General features: G+C 56.8%; 1 protein-coding gene across 1 annotated transcript in view; it reads right to left on the minus strand.

The window, feature by feature from the left end:
- LOC119091478 (uncharacterized) overlaps positions 1 to 26,009 on the minus strand; it is a 73,132-nt gene extending 47,123 nt beyond the window's left edge. The window contains exons 1-29 of the mRNA XM_037214279.1: positions 25,855 to 26,009; positions 21,902 to 21,961; positions 17,542 to 17,690; positions 16,985 to 17,184; positions 16,472 to 16,629; positions 15,106 to 15,254; positions 14,477 to 14,636; positions 13,906 to 14,033; positions 12,441 to 12,611; positions 11,862 to 11,977; positions 11,401 to 11,521; positions 10,606 to 10,728; positions 9,820 to 10,101; positions 9,524 to 9,606; positions 9,223 to 9,349; positions 8,961 to 9,090; positions 8,388 to 8,458; positions 7,978 to 8,259; positions 7,558 to 7,731; positions 7,411 to 7,512; positions 6,691 to 7,077; positions 6,145 to 6,393; positions 5,719 to 5,802; positions 5,392 to 5,508; positions 5,185 to 5,298; positions 4,828 to 4,956; positions 4,427 to 4,686; positions 4,154 to 4,261; positions 1,298 to 1,343 (exon numbers count right to left, since the gene is read on the minus strand). Of these exons, the coding sequence (XP_037070174.1) occupies positions 1,298 to 1,343; positions 4,154 to 4,261; positions 4,427 to 4,686; positions 4,828 to 4,956; positions 5,185 to 5,298; positions 5,392 to 5,508; positions 5,719 to 5,802; positions 6,145 to 6,393; positions 6,691 to 7,077; positions 7,411 to 7,512; positions 7,558 to 7,731; positions 7,978 to 8,259; positions 8,388 to 8,458; positions 8,961 to 9,090; positions 9,223 to 9,349; positions 9,524 to 9,606; positions 9,820 to 10,101; positions 10,606 to 10,728; positions 11,401 to 11,521; positions 11,862 to 11,977; positions 12,441 to 12,611; positions 13,906 to 14,033; positions 14,477 to 14,636; positions 15,106 to 15,254; positions 16,472 to 16,629; positions 16,985 to 17,184; positions 17,542 to 17,690; positions 21,902 to 21,947 (4,266 nt within the window). The 5' untranslated portion in view covers positions 21,948 to 21,961; positions 25,855 to 26,009. The remainder of the gene's footprint in view (positions 1 to 1,297; positions 1,344 to 4,153; positions 4,262 to 4,426; positions 4,687 to 4,827; positions 4,957 to 5,184; positions 5,299 to 5,391; positions 5,509 to 5,718; positions 5,803 to 6,144; positions 6,394 to 6,690; positions 7,078 to 7,410; positions 7,513 to 7,557; positions 7,732 to 7,977; positions 8,260 to 8,387; positions 8,459 to 8,960; positions 9,091 to 9,222; positions 9,350 to 9,523; positions 9,607 to 9,819; positions 10,102 to 10,605; positions 10,729 to 11,400; positions 11,522 to 11,861; positions 11,978 to 12,440; positions 12,612 to 13,905; positions 14,034 to 14,476; positions 14,637 to 15,105; positions 15,255 to 16,471; positions 16,630 to 16,984; positions 17,185 to 17,541; positions 17,691 to 21,901; positions 21,962 to 25,854) is intronic.
- Between the last annotated feature and the right edge of the window lie 479 nt (positions 26,010 to 26,488).

Genomic DNA, 26,488 nt, shown 5'->3' on the forward strand with positions numbered 1-26,488 from the left:
TCCCCTGTCTGAAAAGCTCCCAACTAATCTTGAGTATACCTACCATTGGAAAGACAATCGGGGTGGTTAACTTGATGGGGTGGGGGTCTCAAGATAGCGCGTTAACAAGGGGACGAGGATGGTCCTCCCACTTCTTAAAGAAATTCAACGTTACCCCCTGGCGACGCATGACAAAAATACCTGCTACAAAACGGGACGTGGCTCTTGCACTATCTGAAACGTTCCCAAGCCTCCGCGCAGGGACAAGCGAAACACGAAGGACAGGGTAAGCGCTGAAGTTCTACCACACGATCGGTTCGTGGCGCGACAGATAGTGTGCCATATTTCTTCTGGTCTAACATGACCTACCGTGTCATAGCATGCACATATTCCGCAACGCATCAACAAACTCCAAAACGCCAGACATACCACGTAAACTAAGCTCCTCTTAAGCCGCTGATTAAACGAACAGCGAGTGCAAGTAACCAACGTCCGACCAAAACAGACTAGTGTTTACTCGCCACGGTCTGGACCACTTCGACGGGGTAATTTGGGCCTCATCACCTGCAATTCATACGACTGATCTCACTGAACTTACCGACAACTGACCGCGCCGCGCTTCGGATAACATGATGCACGGGCACGAGTGTGCCGTCGTCTACCAGGGGACGGGGCCAGCAGTCACCGCTCGCCAGAGGACGGGTCCGGCAAAGTCAGCGTCCGCCGGGGGACGGGCCCGGTAGACACCGTCCACCGGGGCACGGGCCCGGCAGAGTCACCGTCCACCGGGGCACGGGCCCGGCAGAGACACCGTCCACCGGGGCACGGGCCCGGCAGAGACACCGTCCACCGGGGCACGGGCCCGGCAGAGTCACCGTCCACCGGGGCACGGGCCCGGCAGAGTCACCGTCCGCCGGGGGACGGGCCCGGCAGAGTCACCGTCCACCGGGGGACAAGCCAGGCAGAGCCGCCGTCCACCGGGGGACGGGCCCGGCAGAGCCGCCGTCCACCGGGGCACGGGCCCGGCAGAGACACCGTCCACCGGGCCACGGGCCCGGCAGAGTCACCAGTCACCATCCACCGGGGCACGGGCCCGGCAGAGACACCGTCCACCGGGGCACGGGCCCGGCAGAGTCACCGTCCGCCGGGGCACGGGCCCGGCAGAGACACCGTCCACCGGGGCACGGGCCCGGCAGAGCCGCCCTCCGCTGGGGAGCACGGGCGCGGACGTGGGAACACCCAACTGGGACGGAGCCCGCCCACGAGCCGCGCACGTCTCGGCCTCGACTAACAATGCTGCCAAACGCGCAGCACTCACCTTCCTGGGAGGGTTCTGCATGGTGCAGTGGCGGCGGTCGGCGGTGACCGGCGGTCAGTGCATGGCGCGGCGGCGGCGGCGGCGGCGGCGGCAGCGGCGACGGCCGTGGATCGGCATCGAGCCCCGGCGTCGCCGGCCCCTGTCAGTATTGATCCCGCCGGCGGCCCCTGCGCGCGCGCACCACCCACCGCCGGCCGCACTGGCACGGCCCCGCCACTGGCCCGGCGGGCACCGGCGACACCCGCCCCGTACAGACCGACCAGCGATTGGCTGCCGGGCCTGTTGCGCTTGCATCGGTACGTGCCACTGACTGAAGCTGTAGCCAAGGCTGGCGAGCCGTCGGCGAGCGGGTTAGAGCCCGGTTCCCCGCCCGTCCAGGATCAGTCGGTGTGTCGTGGCGCTTACCACGCCAATCCTTCTCCGGCCTGATCAACTGAGTGGGTCTGTGCCGTGCCGACCTTTCGTTACGAACAAAAGACACCCAGCCCATCTCCGGTGTTGCTGCTGCCCAGGAGTCCTCCTAGCTCGCTCCGGTATTAACTGCCTGGAGCGGCGCATGCCCGCCCGAGCAATCACCCGAGAGTGCGGTCGGTTCAGCGGATTCATGTTGCGACGAGAATCCGCTGGACCGGCTGCACTGTCCGTTCAGCGGATTCTCGTCGCAACGTAAATCCGCTGAACACATATCCGCATATCCGAGAAGGTGCGGGAAGTATGGCCTAATGATTTCGATGCCCATACACGGCAATACATACAGATGAAATACGAGGTATATTTATTAAATTGCCATAAGTAACAGTCGATGCTATGTACAGCATGCCAAATGTTCACTTACAATATTTACAATGTTTAACCATGTCAGTATGGCCAGGTAACAGTTCAATAGATTCACAATAAATACGAAAGAAAAGTTATGTACACAATACAAAAATATGACACAAATACAAAAAACTACCGCTCCGCATGATTGGCGCCTAACATTAAATTACTAGGCTACGCCGGCGGCCCGGGCCTGTATGGGTCGCGTCTCAGGTCAGGTCAGGTCAGGTCAGGTCAGGTCCGGTTAGGTCAGGTCAGGACTCGGGCCGCTGGGGCGGCCGCCCTCCGACGGCGCGAGACCGGCCGGGCCGAGCAGCCCGGTCGCGGCGCCCCCGCCCGAGATCACATGGAGTCGTGTTCCGTCGGACCCGGCGCAGACCGCGGCAGCGGCGGCGGCGACCGGCCCGCGCCAGAGATAAAGCTCTTACATCTAGGCGACTCGCGCGGCCGCAGGCGGGGTGGGGCGGGGCGGGGAGAACGGCAGCTCGCAGCGCGGCGCGGCCGCCGGCAGCGAGACTCGGCGCTCGCCGCCCGTCACGGCCGTCGACGCGTCGCGCGACCCGACCCGACATGGCACGCACTCCGCGGCGTGCGCTTCGATTGAATGCAGTTCAGCTAGCTAAACCCTAGGCAATGCGCACCCCGTTCAGTGAGCAGTGATAATCGATCAACACTTGAACAATGCCTTTATGAAATTGAAGTCGTCGCTAAATTTGGAGCAATAAAAAACTAGCAATTTCGTGATTTCATGAACACAACAAATTATAACAGCCTTACGGAAAAGCGCGTAAAAGACTCTCACAGGTGAGAACACCTTTGCTCCATTGCAATGTACGCCAGATAAAAACGCCGATGTTGAAAGCCGCTGTCTCCATTCTCATCTCGTCCTCCAAATGCGAATTGCATGTTTCCAGATGCCAACCATACTTATTCTATGCACAATTTGTATCAGCGCTGCAGATTTTTGGGCCACCCGAACACGCCGACGACGTTTTCTCACGACGAGCCTCTAAAACGCTGCGCCCGACGTTAAAACGGTAACATGCACCAGCCGACCGCTCCGAACCAACGGACTGCAAAACCCACGCGCTACACATCATAATGCCTGATCTGCGATTCAACTGCATGTCTCACGAAAAGATCAACGAGCGGCACCTGGTCCAATGCCGCACCAGCCCGCGATCGCATCCACAACAGCTCCCGCAAGATAAAAACAATACCCGTTGCCCGTCGTCAGCGCCCGGTCCGCGACGAATCACGCGCGTGAAACCATCGGCCCGCGCGGGCCCGGCCGGGCGCAGCGGCGTCTTTACCTGTCGGCGCGGGCGGCGACGGTGACGGTGACGGTGGCGGCGGTGGCGGCGGCGGCGGCGGCAGCGATGGCGGCGGTGGCGGTGGCGCAGACGGTGACTAGGGTCAGGCCGGGGCCGGGACGGGCGGCGGGAGGGGAGCGACGGCAGGAGCGCGCCCCGGCCGCCGGCTCAGGATCAGGAGCAGGACACTAGCGGAGCGAACAGAAACAGACGGTCACCGGCGCCCGGCGCGCGCCGGCCGCACCAACCCAGCACACGACACCAAATGCACCATCCCAAACGTAAAAAGGAATGTCACGCGGCATGCGGCGTCGCGCGCGACCGCGGCGCAGCACTTATTGGGGCCGCACGCACCATCGCACCCGTCACACGGTCGAACAGTCTGCCACGGATAAATTCTAAAACAACACACTCAACGCACACTGAGGCCCATATCACAACGTAGACGCCGGCCACCGGCTGTGCGCGTCAGGGACGGGGCGCGGCGCCCGGGCCCGGCGCCGCGCCCGCGCCGTCCCCCTCCCGAGTATCACACGATCACCGCTGTGGCGGCGGCGGCCGGCCGGCGGCCCGCCGCTTTGTACCGGGCAGGCTGGCTGGCTGGCGCGCGCGCGGGCGCGCGGCGCGGGGCTACCTGACGTCGCAACTCTCGGCCAGCTCGCCGGCGCCCACTTCGGGCGTGAGCGTGGGCGGCGGCGGCGTGTCGGCGCTGGCAAAGGCCGGCCCGCGCCGCGACAGCGTCAGCTTGAGCGGCTGCAGGCGGCCCGGCTCCGGCTCGGCCGCCAACGGCTTGATCTTGACCACCAGGTCCTTGTGGCCGCCGCTGTCGTCGCTGGGCGGCGGCGTGGGCTGAGAGAGCGGCGGCGGCGGGGTCTCGGCGCCGCCGCCCGACGCCGACGGCGAGTCGCTCGGCTTGCGGCCGCCCAGTTTGATAATCAGCTTCGGCGCCGCGGCAGTATCGTTATTAATAATTTGTACTTTGGAGTGTTTGTGAGACTTGTCTCGTTTCTTCTTCTCCTTGTCGCGGTCTTTGTCTTTCTTCTTTTTCTTCTTCTTGCCCTTCTTATGCGGCGGTTCCTGGTCGAAGCTGGCCAGCATCTGGTCACCGAACTGCAGATTGTCCTGCCGAATTTTCTCGAACACAGACAGTTCGCCGGCCGCCGCCGACAGCTCACCGGTCCGCTTCTTCGGCGGCTTCAGCTCGCTTCCACGCCCGTCCTTGCCGAGGCTGATGCGCAGCTTGTGCGGCACAGCCTCCTGCGCAGTGACCGCCGCCGCCGCAGGTTCGCGCGCCAGCCGACCGCGCCGCTTCGGCAGCAGCGCCGCCGCCGCCGCGCCGCCCTCCTCCTTGCCGGCCACGGCACCGCGGTAGTCGTCGCGCGTGGGCGCGCTGCTCACAGACTTGACCGCCTTGGGACAGATGAAGCGCTGGCTGACCACCGAGCTATCCTCCTGCGGCGGCGCCGGCTCGGCCGCGCCCTCCGTCTCCGTGCTGTTGACGTACTGCCGGATCAACTCCTTCTTGCGCTTGCGCAGATTGGAGTTGACGGCCACGGCGGCGGCGGCAACGGCCGCGGCGCTGGGCGTCGCCGGCAGCGCCTCCGACGCCGCCGCCGCCACCGGCTGCACGTTGTAGCTCGGGTTGAGGAACGGGCCCTTGATTTTGAGCTTGAGCTGGTTGCGTTCGTCGCGGACGCTCTCGATGGGCGCGGCCAGTGGCAGTTCGGGCGGCGCGTCGGCGGCGCATGGCGCGGCCGACGCCGCTGGCTCCTCGGCCTCGACGGCAGCCGCCTCCTGCAGCGCTGGTGGCGTGCCGGCCGACTCCATGCTGGTCTCGGAGGCACCCGGCTGCGTTAGCGTGGGCAGCACCTGCGGCAGCGGCGCCGCCGCCGGCAGCGACGAGCGGCTCGACGCGTCGTCGGCCGGCTCCGACATGGCGGAGCCGGCCCGGTCCGAGCCCACGTCCGTGCTGAGGAAGCGCTCACGCACCGGCCGCATGCGGCCGCGTGGCGTCTTCGGCAGGTCGTCCAGCTCGTCGTCATCGAAGTCGTACACAGTGCCGGCCAGGTCGTTGGGCACCTGCGGCTTCGGACAGAAGGGCGCAGCGCGCGTGGCGGCGGCGCCGCGGCCGCGCCCTCGTCCGCGGCCCCGGCCTCGACCGCGGCCGCCGTACACGGCCTGCGCGGCAGCCGCCTTGCCACCGCGGCGGCCGCGGCCGGCCGGCTTGCCTTCGGCCGCACGCGGGCTCTTGCCGGGCGAGGCGTGGCGCGCCGCCGCCGCGCGGCGCACCGGCACCACCGGCTCGGCGTCATTGAAGTCGCTAGCGTCGGTCGACTGGATCTTCTGTATCTGCATGCTGGCCTTGAGGCTGGACTCGCGGCGGCCACGCGAACGGCCGGCCGCCGCCGGCGCCGGCTCGACGTCGGGTGCTGGTGCTGGCGCCGGTGCCGGTGCCGGTGCCGGTGCCGGTGCCGGGGCCGGCACCGACACTGGCACGGGCACAGTGGCCGGCGCCTCAGCCGGCAGTGACGGCGTGGACGCGGCCGGCGGCTGCTCTGTGCTCAGCGCGTCCGGCGCCGCGCCCACGCGCGGGAACTCCGACACAAGCTCCTGCGGTGTCGGCTGGCTCAGCACCTTGCTCTTAGGCGCCTGCGCCTCGGCGACCGCCTCGCGCGCCGGCTCCGAGTCGGGCGGCGCCGGCGGCGGCGACGCCACCTTCAGCTCGTCCTCCTGCGTGACCAGCGCCTGGAGCGCCTGCAGTCGGCAGTGGTCAGGCTCGGCAGCCGGCGGCCGCTGGTCCTTGGCACGGTCGGCCGGCTTGACCAGCTGCCGTTCGGCGGCGACCGGCGGCGGCGCCAGCAGCCTGCGACGCAGTTCGGCTTCCTGCTCGGCCATCAGAGCCTGCAGGCGCACCTCGGCCTGCTTCCGCTGCTGCTCCTCCTCTTGGCGGCGCAGAAGCTCCTCCTCTTGGCGGCGCAGAAGCTCCTGCTGGAGCCGCTCCATGTCGCGGGCGCTGCGCTCCTCCTCCTCACGCCGCAGCCGCTCCTCCTCCTCGCGCCTCAGCCGCTCCTCATCCTCACGCCGTAGCCGCTCTGCCTCCTCCTCCGCTTCGCGTCGCCGACGCTCCTCCTCCTCCCGCCGGCGCAGCAGCTCCTCCTCCCAACGCCGCTCCTTCTCCTCGCGCTTCAGCCGCTCCTCATCCTCGCGCCGGCGCCGCTCCTCCTCGCTCCTCCGGCGCCGCTCCTCGGCGTCCTGCCGCGCTCGCTCCTCCTGCCGTTTGATCATCTCGTCGTGCTTGCGCAGCTCCATTTCTGCTTCCTTGCGACGCTCAGCCTCCGCGTCCTGCCGCATCAGGTACTGCTGCGACTGCTCGTACTGCATCTGGATCAGCTCCCGCAGCTGGCCCTCCGGCCACGACTGCATCATCATCAAGTGCTGCATCATGCTTTCAGCACCGAACTGGGCGTAAGGCGGGGGCATGGGGCTGGCGGCGTTGATGCTGGCCGGCGTGCGCACGCTGACGGAGCCGAGACCGCGCGGCTGCGCCAGTAGGCCGGCTACGCTGCCCGGCGGCGGCGGTGCCGGCGGGGACGCGAAGCCGGGCAGTTCGGTCGGCGTGGCGTACAGCTGCGTGCCGTCCGTGCGCGACTCGTGCCGTTTGCGGCGCAGTCGCGCCGCATGCGGCGGGGCGTGCCGGTCGGCCGGCGGCGGAGACTGGAGCGGCTCGGCCGGCCGCTCCGCCTCGGAGCTGGTCGAGCGGCGCGAGCCGGTCGCCGGTGGCGGCGGCTTGCCTGGCAGGCTGCTGACGGCGGCCGTCGGACTCGGCTCGACCTTGCGTTCGACTGGCGTCGGCTCCACCTGCGGCAGCACCGACTGCGCCGGCGGCGGCTCCGGCTCAGACTCCACGGACGCCAGAGGCCGCCACTTGGACGCCTCGCCGCGCGTGGGCGTGTCGGCCGGACCGCCCCGGCCCGGCGTCACGGCCGGCTTCTCCTCCGGCCGCTCGTCCGGGCCCTGCTGGGCGTATTGCAGGCGCAGCTTCTCCACCAGGTCCATGGTCACCTGCTGACTCTCCTCCTTCGTCTCCATGATGACAGGCGCGCGCGGCGCTGGTCGGGCTGGCTGCACCGGCGCCGCCGACTTCAGGCCCGCCAGCACGCTCGTGTCCAGCTCGAAGGCGGGCTCGCCGGCGCTCGAGCGCGGCGGTGAGAAGATGGACGAGGCCTGCTGAGGCGGCTGGGGCGGCTGCGCCGATGACTGCGCGGGCGGCTGGACCGACGGCTGCGCCGGCTGCTCCGCCGGCTGCTCCACCGGGGCGACCATTGCCGGCGCTGGCGCTGCCACTGCCGGCGCTGGCGCTGCCGCCGACTTCTGGCCGCCAAACAAGGCCGTCTCGAAGTCGAAGATCGGGTCGCCGGCGTTAAGCCGAGGCGGCGAGAAGATGGAGGATGGTTGTGCCGGCAGCACCTGGTCGTCGGTGTCGCCGACGGCGGCCGGCCGGCGGCCGGCGGGTGCTGCCGATGTCGGCGCCGGAGCGGCCGCCGCCGCTGGCTCGTCGCTGATATCCTCGAGCCGCTCGACGCGGATTTCCTCGCCGGACGTCCGGTAGCCGGCGCGCGCCGCCCCTTCGCTGCTCTCCTTGGCCGACCGCTCGCTGAGGATGCTGGCGATCGAGCCCCGCATCGGCTTACTTTCGGCCGACGACGAGAGCCGGCGCGGCTCGAGCGGCGGCGCCTGCGTCGCGTCTGGTTCCGCCTCCAGGCCCAACGCGATCTTGCGACTGCGCGGCATCGGGCGCGCCTTCTTTAGCGCTTCGGGCCGCGGGCTGCGCTGTCCGCCGAGCGTAGTCGCTTCTGGCTGCGCGTCTTGGCCCGGTTCTCCTGCTCCTCCAGCCGACGCGCGGCGTCGCGGCGCCGCGGCGGCGGGTGCCGCGGTGGCGTCGGCGGCGCTGCGCGGACTGTGAGCGACAGCTCGCCCTCGCCCAGCCGGGCCGCGTTCACCTCGCGCAGCAGGCGCCGGTTGAGCGCGGCTCTCGGCGTCGGACTCCGCACTGTCAGAGCTGCTGCCGCTGCTCGAACTGCTGCTGGAGCTGCCGCTGCTGCTGCTGCTGCCACTGGACCCGCTGCTGCTGCTGGAGCTGCTGGAGCCCGAGCTACCGGCGCTGCCTCGCCGCTGCTGCTGTTGAACCGAGGGCGGTCCAGCAGCGGCATCTTCAGTTGTCGCATTGTGCGACTGAGTAGATTTGTAGTTGTGCCCCGACCGCCCTCCAGATCGAAAGGGCTGCTTCTCCGGCCGCCGCAGACGGATATCGCGCGTCACCGCGACGTTGTCGGCGCCCTCGTCGACGGGCTCGGCCGGCGCCGGCCGCAGCGGGTCGCGGCCAGGCGCGCCCACGCGTGGCGACTTGGACGCCGAGCGGCCCTCGGGCGACTTGCGCGGTCGGCCGCGGCCCCGCTTCTGCGGCGTGGCCGGCTCGGGCGCGGCGACCGGCGCCATCACCGCCGCCGCAGCGCCGTCCGCCGGCTTCTGACCGGCGATGCGCTTGTTGGCGTCCAGCATGGCCTGCCGCGGCGGTACGATCAAGCTAAGGTCGGGCACCGGCGCCTTCTCTGTATTGACCGAACTGACGTCCGGCTCGGACGCCAGCAGCTCCGACTTCTTCTTGCGGCCGCGGCGGCGGGGCGCGGCTGCCGCCGGCGGCTCCTCCAGCCGGCCGGCCGGCGCGCCCTCCGCCTTCACCGCCGTCGAGAACGCCTTCATCGCCGCTTTGGTTCGAATTGCACTTGAGCTGACGGACGAGGCGGAGCGCAGCTTGTCATCGTCGGCGTCCGACTCGCTGTCCGTGTAGATGTGTCGGCCCTTGCCAGCACTCGCCGCGCCGGCCGGCAGCCTCGAGTCCGAGTCACTAGTGGCGGCGTCACTGGCGCCCGGCGGCCGGCGCCGCTCGGTCGCGACGCCGACGCGCGCGCGGCCTCGGCCCCGGCCGCGGCGCGCCACACTCTCAGCCAGCCGCGGCGTGTCCTCGTCACTGCTGTCGGCCGCCTTGGGCGGGCGCGACGCCGGCGCCGCCTTGTGACGGCCCGGCCGCCGGTACTTGCCGCCCGCCTGAGTCACTGGCGCCGCCGGCGCGTCACTCTCACTAGAGTCCTTGCCGAACAGCGACTGCTTGGTGAGCCGCTCGGTGGCGGCGGCCGCGCGGCGTCCACTCACCGTGCGCGGCCGGTCGGCCTCCGAGCTGGAGCCGGCGCTGGCGGCGGCGCGCCGCTCCCGGCTGCCGTCCGACTCGCTGCTGCAGCTGCTCGCCAGCTGGCTACGCCGCCGCTCGGCGCCGTTGACGTACTGGCGCCGGTACGGGTCGGCGCCGCCCGGCCGGCGCACGGCGCCGTTCAGCTCGCAGTGCGGCGCGGCGCCCGCCTTGCCGCCGCGGATCACGTCCAGCAGCTGCTGCAGAGGGTGCGCGTGCAGCGACGCCTCGGCGTGCGAGTAGTGCCGGTCGTACACGTTGTCGCGGATGTGGTTGGCGTCGAGCACGGCGCGCCGCTCCTCGGCCGTCAGCCGGCTGGCCGGGTCGCGCAGCACGGCCGCCTGGCTGAGGAACGTCTGCTCGCGCAGCCGGAAGTAGTTGCGGCACTGCTTCTGGCGCTTGGTGACCATGTAGCAGAGGTTGCGGACCTGGGCGACGCAGGAGAGCGTGTTCAGCAGACGCACGGACAGCAAGGGCACGATCATGAAAACTAATCAGACGGCACATCATCGCAGATTTTCGTTTGGACGTTGACGTCGTTCGATGAAATGTGACTAAGCTAGTCCGAATGGATCTGACTCCATTACACTCGCTGAGTTTGGGTGATTCCACCCGTCGATGAAACTGACTAGTTGCCCAATTAAGCAGGAAGACTCTCGCTCACGAGCTCGTGTAGGAGCTTGACAAGGCAGGAACCTGACACATATTTGGTGAGCGAAACTTAACGACGGGCTTAAGCGTTTCTCACTGGGTTTTGCTGGGCCTCAGCAAAGCCTCTGCATTTAATGCACAAAACGCGTATCCTCCCCTAACAAGCAGAACCTGACTGTAAGAAAACAACAGCACAACTAGCCCCTTGCGGCGCACTGGTCTGGTTGCCCCCCCCCCCCCCCCCCTCCGTCCCGCCCAAACGCCCACCGTCCGGCGCGCACCTTCTCCAGGTTCTGCCGGATGTGGACGAACTGCTTGACCTTCTCCAGGTCCTGCTGCTGCTGCTCGGTGCGCAGGTCGATCTCATCCGTATTGGGAGTCAGCAGAGCCTTGTTGTTGCCCGACTGGGACGGCGGAGAGACGCGTTAGTCGGCCGCCGCCCCATCCAGGGCCGTCCGCCCGTCGCTCAGGACTCAGCGGCCTCTCGCCACGAACGTCCGGTAATGACCAGCCCGTAGCCGCACTCATTAAAGCCCCGCGTTCCCGCTGGCGAGGTCACTAGTAACGACTCGTCCAGGCTTTGAGGCTTTCTGTCCCTGTGCCACGGACTACAGCACGCGGAAGCGGTGACATTGACACACACCGCGACAGTATCGTCCCATTTCGTCCCGTCTCTCCTGCACCAATGAACGGACGTATTGTCCCTATCTGGACCCAGTGTATCGCGTGAAACTCGGTAGAAAGTGGTGGTTCATGTCTGCTAACAGCGTGCAATTACATCCCCATGAATATGTTCAGGCGACGAATTCGTGGTGGTCCGACTACATTTCCATTTTAGTAGGAGCATAGCCGGTCAATTTTCATTCTCAAAAGCGCTCTTTTAACAAAACCGACCATAGTCCTACACGGTGCGAACTTCACCGGCGTCAGGCCTCCCATCTGCCTACCACTTCGAACCGTAGCCCACGAGCCGCATGACTAGCAAAGGACATGGCACAATGTCGCCGTCCGGGTAGCCTATTTGCAGGCTGCGCCAGGCCGCCCGAGACGGTCCCTGCGCGGAGACCGGGCCATACCTTCCGCTTCAGCTTCCAGTAGTTGTAGATGAACTCGACCGCCTCCATGGGGACGCCACAGGCGGCGGCCGTGCCGCGCAGGTCCACGTGCCGGTAGAACTCGGACTCGATCTGCTGCAGCCTGGCGGTGGCGGGCACGCGGACGGGTGAGCGCGGATCTCGCCGACGGCCGGTACCCCGCCGGCCGTGGCGCAGAGCCCGCCGCCGGCACGGCGCGGCAGACCGGCCAGCCGAGTCTGTCGAGCCCACGGCCACGTCCGGCGGACGTCACAGATGAGAGCCGTATCTCTGGTGTAAAGGTCCAGCGAATTTCGAACAAGCCGCGCTTGCAAAGTGAGGAACTATCGCACGCAATCGCTTCCAAAACTGCGCTGGATTCAGCGCCTGGAGTGAACAAACACCGTTCGACGACGGAAGCCGCGCATGGTCGCGTGGTCCCTGTCAGTGCACGCCCCACTCACTTTTGTTTGCGAGTGCGCCGCTGCGCCTCCGAGTCCGGGTCAGGCCGACGCAGCTCCCCGTCCGAGTCCGACTCGCCCGACAGCTTCTCGTTCTTGCTGTGCTTCGGACAGTACGACTGGAACGGCAGTAGCGGGCGTCAGCGGGCGCCGCAGAGATTAAGCAGGCGTGCAGCAGGGCTCGGCGACCACCGCAAATTGCACCTACCCGTCCACTAACCGCAGTGACGGACCACAGATCAGCAGCGGTCGTGCCAGATGGAAGGCAGGGGGGGGGGGGGGGAGGGCGACCGCTTTCACAAAAAATTATCCCATAGCGTTACACACTAAAGTACGACGGGCATTAAACCTTCCCTGCACGTTTTTCAGAGGATCCACTGTCACTGGGACAGATATCGACGGTCCACTGCTACTGTGGCAACCCTTGCAAACATAACCGATGACCGCTCGGACAACGACGGTGGCTTCCACCCCTGGGTGCTTCAACCGATCACCCACTGCGGCCGCGCTGTGTCGCTGCGCCCCGAGCCACCGGCCGGGCGGCGAACCCCAGCCGCGAGCTGCGCCCGCCCGCCAGCCCACCTTCAGCTGGATCTCGTCGTCGTCGCTCTCGTCCTCCACCGGCTTCATCTTCAGGTTGTGCTTGAAGGCGCACGTCACGTGGTAGGCCGTCTTGCACGACTTGACAGAGCACTGGATGCAGGCGCCCACCTTCTCCTTGCAGAGCACGCACAGCAGGGACCAGCGCCGCACCTGACGGGCACGGCCAGCATCAGCGGAGGCCGGACCGGCCTGCGCGCCGCCGGCAGCGCCGCGCCCCAGCCGGGATATCGCCTAACACGAACGTGGCCCTACGACGGAGCTCGCCGCGTCACGCGCCGCGCTCAGTATAAACTCGAATGTGCACAAAGCCGAAGAAATATTCAAAATTAATACCGAGCAATGCTGGTAAATGCCACAGTCAACTTAAAACATCTGCAGTTTTTCGCATCACGAAGGGAATCTCGCTCGCGAAGAAAAAACAATACTGGCCGGGTGGCATGCTTACGACGAGGATTACACACCACATTCGTATAAGGTTTTTGGTCAGGCTGTTTCCTTCTTCCAATAATGTGGCGCTCGTCTACGTACACATGCTAGTCAACCATATCACATACTATGATGCAATGACTGTATTTATATCCATAATCCAAACACCATTTCCAATATTTCAATGGAAATAAAATTAGGCACTTTCGGGTCGAAAAGTCTCATTATTCAACCATGGAAACTCTGTGGACCCCACTTAAATGGGCCTACTGATTACTACAGCTCCGACAGAAGCACACAGCTGTTTGTTCATGGAGGAAAATTACATTCACGAGCAGTCAGGTTTTGAAGTCATGCGGACATCGTCGTGCATGTGCTGCACGTCGTGCGTCGTGCACGGAAAGCCCACAGCCAGACTTCGTCGCCATAGTCGAGCATTGCGACCTGATCCGGGGACTCAAGTCCGCCTCAAGCATCGTAATATGTGCTGGCGCTATGGAACCCAACAAGACGCTGAATTGTTTGCACAAACGGCAAATCGCAGTTCGATGCGTTATAAAAAAAAACCAACCGCCAGACACCTGACAGCAGGTGTTCTGGCACGACATTCTGACGGCGGTGGAAGGTCAAAAAAGGCAGTTCCATAGCAACATACCTAATATTGCAACAGACGCACTTTCCATTAGCTGTGATGCTGCAGCCTTTCGTAGCAGCTTGCCCAATCCTCAATGGGACTGATGCTGTTTATCTCGATAATTACGATGACGGGCGCGACGGTACCCGTGGTAACTTTACGCCAATGCTGTTTATCTTGGTGACGTCATGGCAGGATGCGTTACACATCCCAACGTGCCAAAGTCGGTGTCTGCGACCTTCAGCGCATTTGACACAAGGCTCAAATGGGTAGAGATAACACGCCTAGCGAGTCAAAACAACCGGGGACAGAGCACAAGTGCCAATATACCGGCTACTCACGCAGGCAACCACCTGAGGCCTGACAGCCAGCAGCAGCGCTCACCGAGATGTTGGAGATCTTGGTGACGGGCTCCATCTTCTCGACGTCGCCGATGCTGACCTCGGGGATCCAGAGGGCGCAGCTGACGTGGGCCCACTTGTGACCCGACCTGGTGCTCTTCATGGCACCGCCTGTGGCAGTGGCAGGGCCACATCTGTAAGCTGCCGCAACACAACGCACCGCCCCGCTCTCGGCCAGGCGGGGCAACGGGCTGACACCATTATGGAGCGGCTATCCATCCTGGTATTCATATATTGAACACCTGTATCACTAAAAATGGGCACACCTACTGTAATATATATATATATATATATATATATATATATATATATATATATATATATATATATACCCACTGTAATGTAATGGCATACCTTCTGTAATGCAATGGGAGCACCTACATTAACATAATGCAGAAAAGAAAATAAACCTTTCTTTAACACGCACGGAAGGTAGACTGCTACTGCGGAGCAAGCACACTGTTTACGTTAGCAGTAGGGCGTCTGGCGGCCGACTGATCTCCGCAGTGGGCCTGGCCCCACGCTGGGTGACCGGCGACCGACGCCGCACTGACCTTTTTTGGGACAGAGCACGCAGTCGGGTTTGATACCGAGCGCGCACGCCTTGCAGAGCCACGAGCCGTCGGGGATGCTGGTGATGCCGTAGCAGTTCTGGTGGACGCAGATGTTGCACTTGTCGCAGAACACCATCTCGTTGTCGTCCTCCGAGTCCGGCTGCCGACGGAGGCAGCGTCAGCCACCGCGGCAACGCCGCCTCGGACCGGCGCCAACACACACGCCCAGGAGACAAACGGAGTACATCGCAAGACCACCGGCTAAATCCAGGCGCCAGCCGCACACCTGGCGCCTGGATGCACTGGCAGCATGTGCACAGCACAGCAGCACAATCCGCGGGACGTGACCAAGTGAACGGAACAGGCGACGGGTCACAGCCCGCCGAGCTGTTCCAGTCCTCGCGTTGCCCGACCGCGCTGCCGACTGCACCGGCCATTCTCAAACACTGAGCAGGCAGGCACGAATCACCTCGCGCCAGCCCGGCCCAGCACTGCCCGCCCCATACAGCGAGTGGTGAGCAGCAGCTGGGACCGTTCTGTGACGCCTGTGGCGGCGCAGCGGCGGGCGCCCCCCGGAGCCGCCGCTACAACTGCCGTCAGGAGGCGGCGGAGCCTCGCCCAGTGCTCACCTGCTGGCAGACGTCGCAGACCACGTTCTCATCGAACTCGATGCTAAGCCCCTCCTGCGTCTTGACGATGGTCTGGATCTTGTTCCAGCACTGGCGCTCCATGTCCTCGATGGCCCGCTCCATCTCCAGGTCGGAGACGGCCGGCAGGCCTGGCGAGAATGGCACGGCACGTCACGGCACAGCACGTCCACGCACGTCATTGCACAAAACGGGGCCAGGCCGGGGTAACACTCAGTCAACCTGCCGTGGACACCCGGCGTACGGGTCAGCAACCCCAGCCACCAGGCATGGAGTAGAGAAGGCCGCCCAACCGTTCCTTACATGTGCACTTCCGACAGCGTGCACATGTAAGGGGCTTGCACGTTCCAGGGTACGTAAGTCGTTTACTGTAGGCAACGCGTACACTCGTCGATAGTTTTCTGTAGAAGACACAACGATTGTGTGCATGCACACAACATGCTTCGGAAAACTTGGATAGAAAGGCTTACGGGCATTAGGATGACAACTCTCCGCACCGAAAATAGCGCATTCACTTAAACAGAACACCAGAAGTACGCTCGCCACTTAAACAGAACACCAGAAGTACGCTCGCGAGTCCGTTCCAACTACCGCATTTATGACTGACTAAATGCAACACTGGTGATCTGGTCTCCTGACCTGTCCTTTGGTATTCCCAGCCAATTAATAAACAACGTGCCTTTACCACCACGCCGGCATTACCTCAACAGCTCGCTCAAATGAGCAGAGCTGAACCATGTGAGCATCCACATTTCACCCCGCGCCCCATGACCGCACCAGTGCGGAAGGCACCCATGCCGGTGCCGAGGGAGCCCGCTCCGGCAACACGGCCTCCCACAGGTCTCCCCTCCCCTCCCGCACGTCGTAACAACGAACCGCAGAGGGCCCAAGAACTTCCACGACGCTGCTGCCAGGACCATACCCGCCGAGCCGTCATACACACGGTCAGCCAGGGTTACAATACTGCCGCGGCGGCCGGCACAACTCGGGCCCTGGCAGACCGGCTGCACCAGCGAGCAGTGCTTAGCGCTGAGATGACTTACCCGCCAGCAGGCTCGTTAAAAACGGCTCAAAATAACGCGAACTGTTTCCCCGAACAGACTGTGTCACTCGACGGGGCCAAAGCCCCTAATTTACGCAGGCGATGCGCATGCGCGACTTTGGCGGGTGACGGTGAGAAACGGGACTACCCGGAAAGACGGAAATGTTTAAACGCATGCCACCGATGCCCTTCTTCCCCGGCCCTCCCTCTCCACCGCATCCGAAAAACGTCATCCCACACACGCCCAGTGAACGGCGAACGCGACGTGCGGGGCGCAGGGCGCACGCGCGCCCGAACAGCACCTACCCATGCGCCCCCGCTCGCCGTTGAAGACGCCCAGCCAGATGGAGTCCTGGTCGTCCAGGTCGTAGCGGCACATCTTCTCCGCCTTGGCCGGCGCGTTGGTCATGTGGTACAGCTCCGGCGACGCGTCGTCGTGCGTCACGCGCAGCAGCTTCTTCGGTCTGCCCGACAGACGGCGGCAGGGCGTCAGGCGCTCGTCAGCCACCGAGGCCGCTCTCCAGAGCAGCGTTGGCGTGTGCAGCGAGTCTCATTCAACACAGTAAACCGTCAAAAGCTGAAAGCATGGGTCACACACTCGGAGTCCCTGACGCCCATCCCTTTGGGGTGGGTTTATAAACTGACGCATACGTTTCAGTCAAATAGATTTTTTTACTTCCCACAACTGAACAGTTCAGTAACGACACCAACGTCACAATAAATAACCCATTTCAGTTAAGTGTTCAGCAAATCTAGCAACACCTCGCAGGGCAGCCAGTGTTTAAGCTGCGCCGCCCGGGCCGCGGGTGCCTCACTCACATTCGGAAGTCCTGCTGGCGCGAGGGCGGACCGGGTACGGAGCTGACGCGCGGGTGCGGCAGCGTGTCCGGGTTGACGGGCACTTGGACGCCGCGCTCCCACTCCTGCTTCCACTGGTCGGCGATCTCCAGGAACTCGTCCGGACACAGGTACTCAGAGTCGGGCAGCTTCATCGCACTGATCAGGTCCTTGCGGATGAGCTGCGGCGGCGGCCGACAGCGGGCGGCGTCAGGGGAGCCGGCGTCACCCGGTGCCCGCTCACCACGGCCAGTGCACCGCTCCCCACAGCGCGTGAGGACACCGATGCGTGATCAAGCCATGCAATAGGTGCCGAAATCCGACATAGGGGTTGTGAAAAGCTACCATAAGAGGGAGCCCAACAAGAGGCGGCGGCAGGGCATCGCTTGCGCCCGCAAATAGACCCAATGCTTCAAACTCGTCCGACTACCAAATCGCGCAACACCGTAGGAGGGGCGCCCCACCGCGTCCCCGCCTCATCTCGCAGTCTTTCTGCCGGCCGCCGCTCCCCACTGTTCCGCCGGTCAGACCCAACTCACTTCGCCCGGCTTCTCGACAGCCTTCTTGTTGTAGGCCTTGAGGTTGCCCAGGTGTTTGGGCGTCCAGACGTGGCCGGAGGCAGACGGCAGCTGCGAGTCGGCGTCCTCCGAACCGCTCAGTTTGCGCCGCTTCCGCTTCCCCATGGGGCCTGGGAGGCGAGCGAGCGAGCGACAGTCAGCGCGCGCTCCTGGAGCAGGCGCGCGCCGCGGCAGGCCGGCCGTCGCGAGACGCACCGCGCCGCGTCGGCCGGGCCCCCGCGCCACGGGCGCATCACACACCCGGTCAAGGCAACGGCCTATCGACGTAGTATCACAAGCCGAATACGGCGGCGAATACAGCGGGCTGGGAAGGATTATCAGAGGCTCCCTGGCGGGGCACTGAAACCAGTACACGGCAGGGTAGAGCTAGGACGGTAGTTAAAAGTCACGCTGTAATACTGCGCAAGAAATGTCCTAATAGCTGCCTTTTCCAGATCAGCAGTCAATAATAGCAATGCACCTGGCTAAGTGCAGACTATGTGGCTTTGCAAGGTTTCAGTGTATCAACTTATTCACCATTCATTCAATCATTAAAACTAAGGTGACTTGGAGAAGCATCGCACGTCCAGAAGAAGCGCTGCATGGTTTTAGTTGAATGATAGCTGATGCATTATGCACAGTTCTCCGATCTGTGCTGTAAGAAACCTAATTTAAATATGTTGTCCAAGATCCCACGGAATCCCACCAGCACCGTAACAGAAACTGTGGTCATAATCAGTTAACACAAATCCAAATAGCTTAAATGTTATTGCTGCCCCAATATCAACCCAAAATGCTCCAGTGGACTATTCACCTAAATTCCAGAAAATATAACAATACTGGATGACCCAAAAATGCGTCAACTGCTGCTCTCACCCATGCCAGGCAGAGTGTTGGAAAAACCTAGCAACTGCGTTTAGAAGTGCAGCTTACTTAAACAGTGTTAATTCCAAAACAACAATATGTACATGGTGGGGTGCTGCAAATTTGCCCACATTCACAGCTATCCAACCATACAGCTACTCAAACCAATTAAAAAACCTAAGTTTCTGTTTCCATTTTGAAGTTCACAAACACCTCAGGACATCCAAAGTAACCAGGTTTACACGACAGCTTGAACACCCTGCAGTGAGCGGGTCAACAGTCCACAGAAAGCCAGCCTGCAGGACCCCGCTGAATTACCAAGCGCTACGTTTAACTGACTCACTGTTACATATCACGCACAAAACGCGCATAAATATAACAGAACATTGAGATGGTCAAACAAATTTATGTTTACCTTGGTCACAAACAGAATGTGAGGAGAGATGAGCAGTAGTTTCTATGGGGTGCAGTAACGCCCTTCACAAGCAAGGCATCTCAGAGTGGCTTAAGATATGCGACTAAGAGACTTTGGTTGGCCAGTAGTTTAATGTTGCCAGTGCATTGCTTTCTCACATCAAATTCCACCATAGCTATGTCTTGTGGAAGTTAATCTGAAAGAAGTTAATATAAAGCTCAAACTGACCAGTAGCTGAAAAAAGAAACTAAAAAAGAAGGCAACTGCAATGGTGCTATACAAGCCAAGCTCCCAATCACTGTGCACCACACATGCATACACACATGCAGAGAAACAAAAAAAGGGAGGACATCTCAAAATTGCATCAACTTGGGACCCCTTTTCAGCTTTGCAGGCCACATTGATGGGGCTCATTTTCCCACATATTGATGCTGACACATGTATTTCTACCCAAAAAAGCAGCCTGTGGACCACATGATTTGTTGTTCATTGGTGTTTTCGGGCACGTCAACTGCAGTGGTCATTTTGCGCCCATGGACCACATGGTTAACTGAGTATCCAGCCTAAGTTCCTCACATAATGATGCAGTGTCTATATATACACTGGGAGCGTGAAACTAAATAGTACAAGCCTGCTGAAATTCTGGTGAGTTTCCAGTTGCCAAAACAGTTCTAGGTTCCACCTTGAGAATAATCAGCAATTGGCAGGGCATGCATATCCAGGCATATTTAACTGCAGAGGTCATTCCATTTGTCATACAATGCAAAGTATCAGCATTTTGAAATAAAAAGATAAGCCTCACAGAATCAATGGTCACTGATGAAGAAAAACATGCTTCTCTTAACCCACTATCAGATCCCAGCCCTGTGAATATTGCTAATGCTGCATCCTGCTCAAATAACTGCTTATCTGTCTTCATGCTCCACTTCCAATCAAGGGAAACAAATTTCTTTGGACACACATGTAAGCACACTCTGAGTGCCTTTACCTGGGCTGGGTGATATGTCTTATGCAATGTCAGCAGGCTCTTTCCTGGCACACTTGGTGGGTCTTACATCAATTTGGGAGTGGAAGTTTTAAACACACAAACATGCCACCATGATTTGCAATTGGGAGAGGAGCAGGGGCACCATAATTTGCTGTGAATGACAAGGACTTCTTGGAATGAGTCTCACCTCATTCACAGAAGATAGGCATTGCAAACAGCCTGCAAACACCACAAAGCAGAACAAACCAGTGGTGTATTCTGCTGCTGTACAACAAACTGGTGTATGATGTAGAACAGAATCACTAATGCATGCACCTACTGTGAAATTTTTGCATACATGAATATGCATTAGGATGAATATCAGCACCTTACACATGTTGTGCCTCGACAAAGCTCCAAATACTACAATACTGAATACTGAACAGGTACACACCCACACCAAAGTTCTTATAGAAAAAGAAAACAGTAGATTCACAAATGTGTCCATTCTGCACCCATGAAGATGGCATCAATCACTTCCTGATGCCATGGTGAAACTTCTGATGACATGCTGGCCAGTTGCTATGCAGATCCAGCAAGAACTGCTTGAGATCATTCACTGAGCATATACTGTTTGGGTGCCTTGGTGCTTTGAATGTCATCAACTCTGTCATCCTGTTTGCAGAGGGATCTTCAGCCCAGGCTCCTGAACCAATACAAAATAAACAAGTGTATTTAGGCATAGGAAGACAAACTGAAATTATTTCATGGCCAATGGAATTGCCTTGTTAGAAACTGTGTATTTCTTGTTGAATGTTGTATGCTTTGTTCAGATGTGCGAAATGATCATTGTGAGAAAAACTACCCATGTACCTGCTGAACATGCTGTAAAATTATTGTTTGGGCTACATATTTGAGCAGAATGTCACACAACTCATAATCAAGCATGTGTGCACTCACATAGTAATGTAAATGGCGATGCCTCAAATCAGGTAATGATGTAAAAATGAAATAGCAGCAATCCAAAAAGAAAACATATACCCAATCTTAACAAAGCACATTCAAATGTGAGATGTTCCCAACCATACAATTTGCAAGCCTGTGGAGCACTTAAAGAGGTTCTTAGCAACCAATGCTGAGGTGTGTCTCTCATATTGTAAAATCCAATGTATGCCCCTGGCTGATAGATACAGTGCCTAGTAAATCAATGGTCTCTCACTGTTGGTTACCCATGGCACCTAAAATATGCCCAACTACTTTATGTATAGTGCATAACATGTACTGAATGCTTCATAATCACATCCAATATGAATGTGACACCTTCCATTTAAATTTCAGATCATACAATTGATGTAGTCTGCATATTCTCAGCTTATTTTACATAGCATCGTGGAATAGCCATGTTCATCCTCATTCTTAGCCTGACAAACTTTTGCTGCACATGCATCCTGCAGATAACCATGATGTGACCTTTCCAAAGCTCCTGATCTATCTGCTCTATTGCCTTCTGATATTTAATTGATGATCATCAGTTCACATAGATACATGCAAGATGCAATTGATACATCACAATGTTGAGTTATTCACAGCACCCTGGATGATAAAGAATATATGCCAACATCATTCATGACATCATGCCTAATAGATCCTGCATCTTTTGTTGTTCACAGCAAACAGACAACAAACACTTTACATGAAATGTCATGAAAAACCTCAGCCAGGTGTGCCAAATCTTTTTCTGTCATTTCATCATATTGACACAGAAATCAAGCAAAAGATTTAGTTAATCAAAAGTGTATAAATTATCATGCTTAGAATGAAGCATGGGTAACCAAAGGACGTTCTATGTGTCACAAAAAGCAAGATTTGAAGCTTCCCTTGTTAGAAGCAAGGAGAGTAAGTGTGATCATAAGTTTCTTGCATGCACCCTCATTGACACCACAATTACAAAGATGTGAACAGAAAACATGTCATGCTGTGAACACATCCAGCATAAGTTTTACAGGATGTCACATAGAATGGAATACCCTTAGTGTTCTGTACATACACCTGTTGTGTCCAATTTTCCACAAAAGTGCTGGAGTAAACCAACTTACCGGGATCATCCGGCTTCCCGGCAAGTCTCTTCAGTCTCTGAGACATTTCTGCTCAAAGACCTGAAACAAAAATGGGTTGAATTAAACACTGCCAACCAATGAATGGCCACATATGGGGTCACATGTAAGAGGCATCAAATATACATCAGAAGATATTACTCTTGTTGGGTAGTACAGTACATTTCATTTGCCCCCATACAGGATAGTGTTCATGCTCACACAAGACCTGAGAAATTCCTCTCCCTTCTTTTGTTACTTCATATTTCACACACTGACCAAGTCACACATCAATAAGAGGCCTCTGGCACCCCCCTGACCTGCCTTCCCTCAAGTGCAATACATTTCTATTCCACCTAAAGATGAGATCTAAAGCAGAGCTGCTTCCAAATCTTGAGATCTAATGCACAGCTGCTCTGAATTCTTACTTTTTTACAATCATTTATGTCAAACCACATGCAATCATTCATGTGTCTAGATATGGCTCCTTGAAGTGACAGGGGATAGTGTCTGGGTGCAATGCACTATGCAAAAGAGCTACAATCATGTTACATTCATCCACATGCTATTAGTCTTGACACTTTGGCCAAAACATATGTGTTTTCCTCAAGCTGGCTAATAATGGCCCACATAATGCCCATTGTGTGACAACTCAGTATTGAACTAGTGATGTCACTTAACTTCAGTGCAATTTTTACTCCTTTTTGCTAAAAAACAAAATGTGTTCATGTGCATGGGACATGTTACAGGAATACCAAAATCAGCCTGCTGGCTGACAAACATGTTGTGTGTTGCAGCTTATGGGCTTCACAAGCCAAAACATTTTGGAGCCAAGATTGCTACACTGAGATGGGAGACAGATACACCTTGAATCTATAAACTCAGAGTATCTTGCAATGACCACAAACTACAACAGGAAGTGATGAGTGCTGATTCTGACAACAGCCAACCCTCAACCAACAAAGGGGTACTTGTTCAATACACATATCAAGCAACCATCGATATGCATTGATAATACTTGACATTTACACATGAGATACACATGAGATACACATACATGACAATACTTGCCATTTCAAGACAGTGACCATTATCACAAAGCCAGCATACACACCACTATATTGATGGGTTCAAATGCAAAACAGCAATTGGGCCCACAATAAAATGCACACATATATAAGAAGTGGTTTACATAACATTCAACCTAACTGGATTTCATGCGATGCCCATTGTCACAACAAGTGGAGCAGCATATCACTTGGTTAGGTTACTAAGTCACACCAGTCACTACATTCAGGTAAAGTATGCAAACCATGCAATCATTTATATATGTTAGCCCCATCCCAAAAGTGGCAAATGGTGTCTACCAAATACATGCAGCCCAACATACAAAATGGAATGCATTCCTTGTCCTGAGACCCAGTATGCTACAATACTCCCAGCTTTATTTTTGTGATCTCTCAGGAGTACCAATAAACAGCTGGTTGCAATTCATATGGGTTTCAAAGCAAAATGTGCACATACATCTCATGTTTTTTGTGTGCCCAAGTGTGCCCTAGGGTATGTTGGTTGAGGCTAATTTGGTTACACATCCCCTGATATAAGCATCTTGCTTATTCAATGTGTCAAGCATCAGAAATTTAATTGAGCACCACATACACATGCACACACACACACACTAACAAACTGAAGATGCAAGTATGAGACCTTATGCCTGACATCATCTGACATCTGCAACAATGACATATACTGTTGGGGGTGATGCCCAAAATTTTATACCACTCAAGTTGCTAACGAACGTGCAATGCGAATGTGTATCACATAGCTTTGGTAATGTGACCGTCATTACGGTACCTCACACATCAAGGACCATCAGGAGAGATCCAGTACATGGATTGTAAGCCAATCCCAATTCTGACAATTTTAAACTTATACCTGGCAACTGTACCCTGCATCAGGACAAAATAGTAACTTGCTGACCAATGGCCATACACCAATTCTGTGTCAGCCAATTCTGCCCTTGCAGATGATGTTCTATTCTCTTCATGGATCACATCACAAATTCACTTATCCCCCTTTCACTAGTGATTTCTATTGCATTCACAGTAATACATTTAGCAACCAAGTTCAACACCATATATCTATTGCACAATAGCTTTGATTTGTACTTAACACCACCATTACATCATCAAATACTACATCAGATAATAAAACATTGCAGATATAAGATGACATGGTGACTAGCATAACATGCACACAAAACCAGTTGCTGTGTTAACAGCTTACACAACACACTCACACACACATGCCCTCTCGCTCCTTGCTTGGTGGCGACAATCAGGTGACAAACTCTCGGCAGTGAAATGGAACAGTGGAGCAATATATATGGAGTGGGTAAGTGAATAGTGGAGCAAATGGCAAGTAAAACATGAAAAAAACAACAACAGTGCAGCAACATAACAGCATAACCTGAAAGGATAGAAAGATATGCAAATTATTCACCAAACAAACATGCTCTAGTAGGTATGCATAGTCAATAATGTTATAAAGTCATAAAGTATAATCAATCATCATAAAATAAATGAGGCCATGTAAATTGCAAACTTTTACATGTAGAGAATAGTTCATGATATGAATTCTGGAAAAAACTATGCTGAGAACACATCGGTTAACCCATTTCAGGTGCCTTAAAAATGTGTGTAATGCCCTGTTCATATCATCTAATTATTGCCTTCCATACCCACATTCATGCCAGTTCAAAAATGGTGCATCTTATTAATCAACATAACAAACATATCACGGGAACATTTATACAGACACAGTCATATCAAATTTAAAATGAGATAAGAATTACAACATCACTTATTTCCCAGGGCCATGCAATTTTCAGATGACTCTGCAGTCTGGCAAGACCTGAACCTGCCATGTTGGGAGCGAAGACCATTATGTATGGGAACAATGGTTGGGCCTTTGGATCTATATAAGATAGCAGGCCAGAACACAAACATCACAGCTACAGGTAGGAAAGGCTATGCCAATTAAGTCCAATGGTCCATTTCAAGAGTGATGCTAAATACTAGCTGCTGCCAGACAGACAACCAAAATAAGTTTCACAATAGCACAATGAGCTAACAGCGTCCCCCTACGCTCATTTTATTTCACTGGTCCATACTATGCTGAATCTATTTACTTAAACATCTTAAAGCCATGGTCATGTATACTGATAAAAGATAACTGATAAAAGATAATATTTTAAGATTCCATGCCAAGCACAAGAAGCAACACTTCTAGTTAATGCACCATGTATGGTATCAGTAATTTACTCAGCATGCTATCTTTAGCCATCAAGTATAATCACGGCAGCCACATACAACAAATGCACATTTATACACATTCACAAACCCATATATACACTACATACACACACCAAAGGCTAGCTCAGCCATACCATCTGACATGCGACATATCACCCACCCTGCACTTTGTGGGTGCTAAGCCCTTGGAACCTCAACTCTACACCAAATGTGAAAAATTGCATACACATAATGTACCAACCAGGAAACAATTTTGTTAATTTCAGCTCAATCATACTTACTTTAGCCCTTCTAAATGTCCAGCACATGACAATAAACCTTATGAGACGAACATAACTTATAGCTAATAGTATCCACCTTCATGCCTGAGGTCATCACCAGCATATAACTTAGTGTATCCATGTTATCCCCTTCTTACATTTGACCAAATTGCAAACATTCAAAACATGCTTGGTTAAGAGTTGACCGCCTATTTTCATAACTGCACCTCTTTTCTTGCACATTGAGAGCGCCCAATTACAACAAAATAAAATGCGTCCGGGTGAGGTGAAAATAAACAGCAAAATGGACATATACAACAACAAATTAACCTAAAAGAGCTGCGCCGTATTAGTAACAACAAAACTACGCCGCTTGCCTTACCCGACATGAGTCAACTTGGCCACTAACACATTCCCCTATTCCTTCGCTTATCAATTCCCCATCTCGATTTCTTCCATTATGCACCATTTGCAAATAATACTGGAATTTTGCAAAGGACGGTTAGCGCCATTTTAGTTACGAAAATAACCTGTATGGTCACGTGACCACTATATCCCGTTAACTATCGCAGAGTCTCGCAAACGACGAGACTCTGAGCCTGTTCGATAAATCAGTATTTTAATATTTGTTTGGTTTTAAAATAAAATGTAGACATGCTTTGCATGTACAAAAACATTGAAAAGGACATATTTTGTTTAAATTAATGAGAATATCGTATTCATCATTACCACGACTATCTTACCATTTTGAACGAACGCATATACCCATCGATTCGAATGGTAATTGCCTCCCACCCAGAGTTTTGGCGATTAACACCTGAGCGTTATAATCGTGGCGTCCAGGTAGAGCACCCCCATTTCCCAAGAAGGATTTAAGCAAGACGGAGGGAAAAGATGAATTGACATCGCTTGAATTCCGTGACACTGACGCGCGTACTGGCAATCGTGTATCACCCGTTGCAGATAAATGCGGCCCACACCAGTTTCGGACCTCGTCAGTGCTTTTGAAAACTACG

This window comes from Pollicipes pollicipes, unplaced genomic scaffold, assembly GCF_011947565.3.
Source record: "Pollicipes pollicipes isolate AB1234 unplaced genomic scaffold, Ppol_2.1 Scaffold_3447;HRSCAF=4054_pilon_pilon_pilon, whole genome shotgun sequence".
NCBI lineage: Eukaryota > Metazoa > Arthropoda > Thecostraca > Pollicipedomorpha > Pollicipedidae > Pollicipes > Pollicipes pollicipes.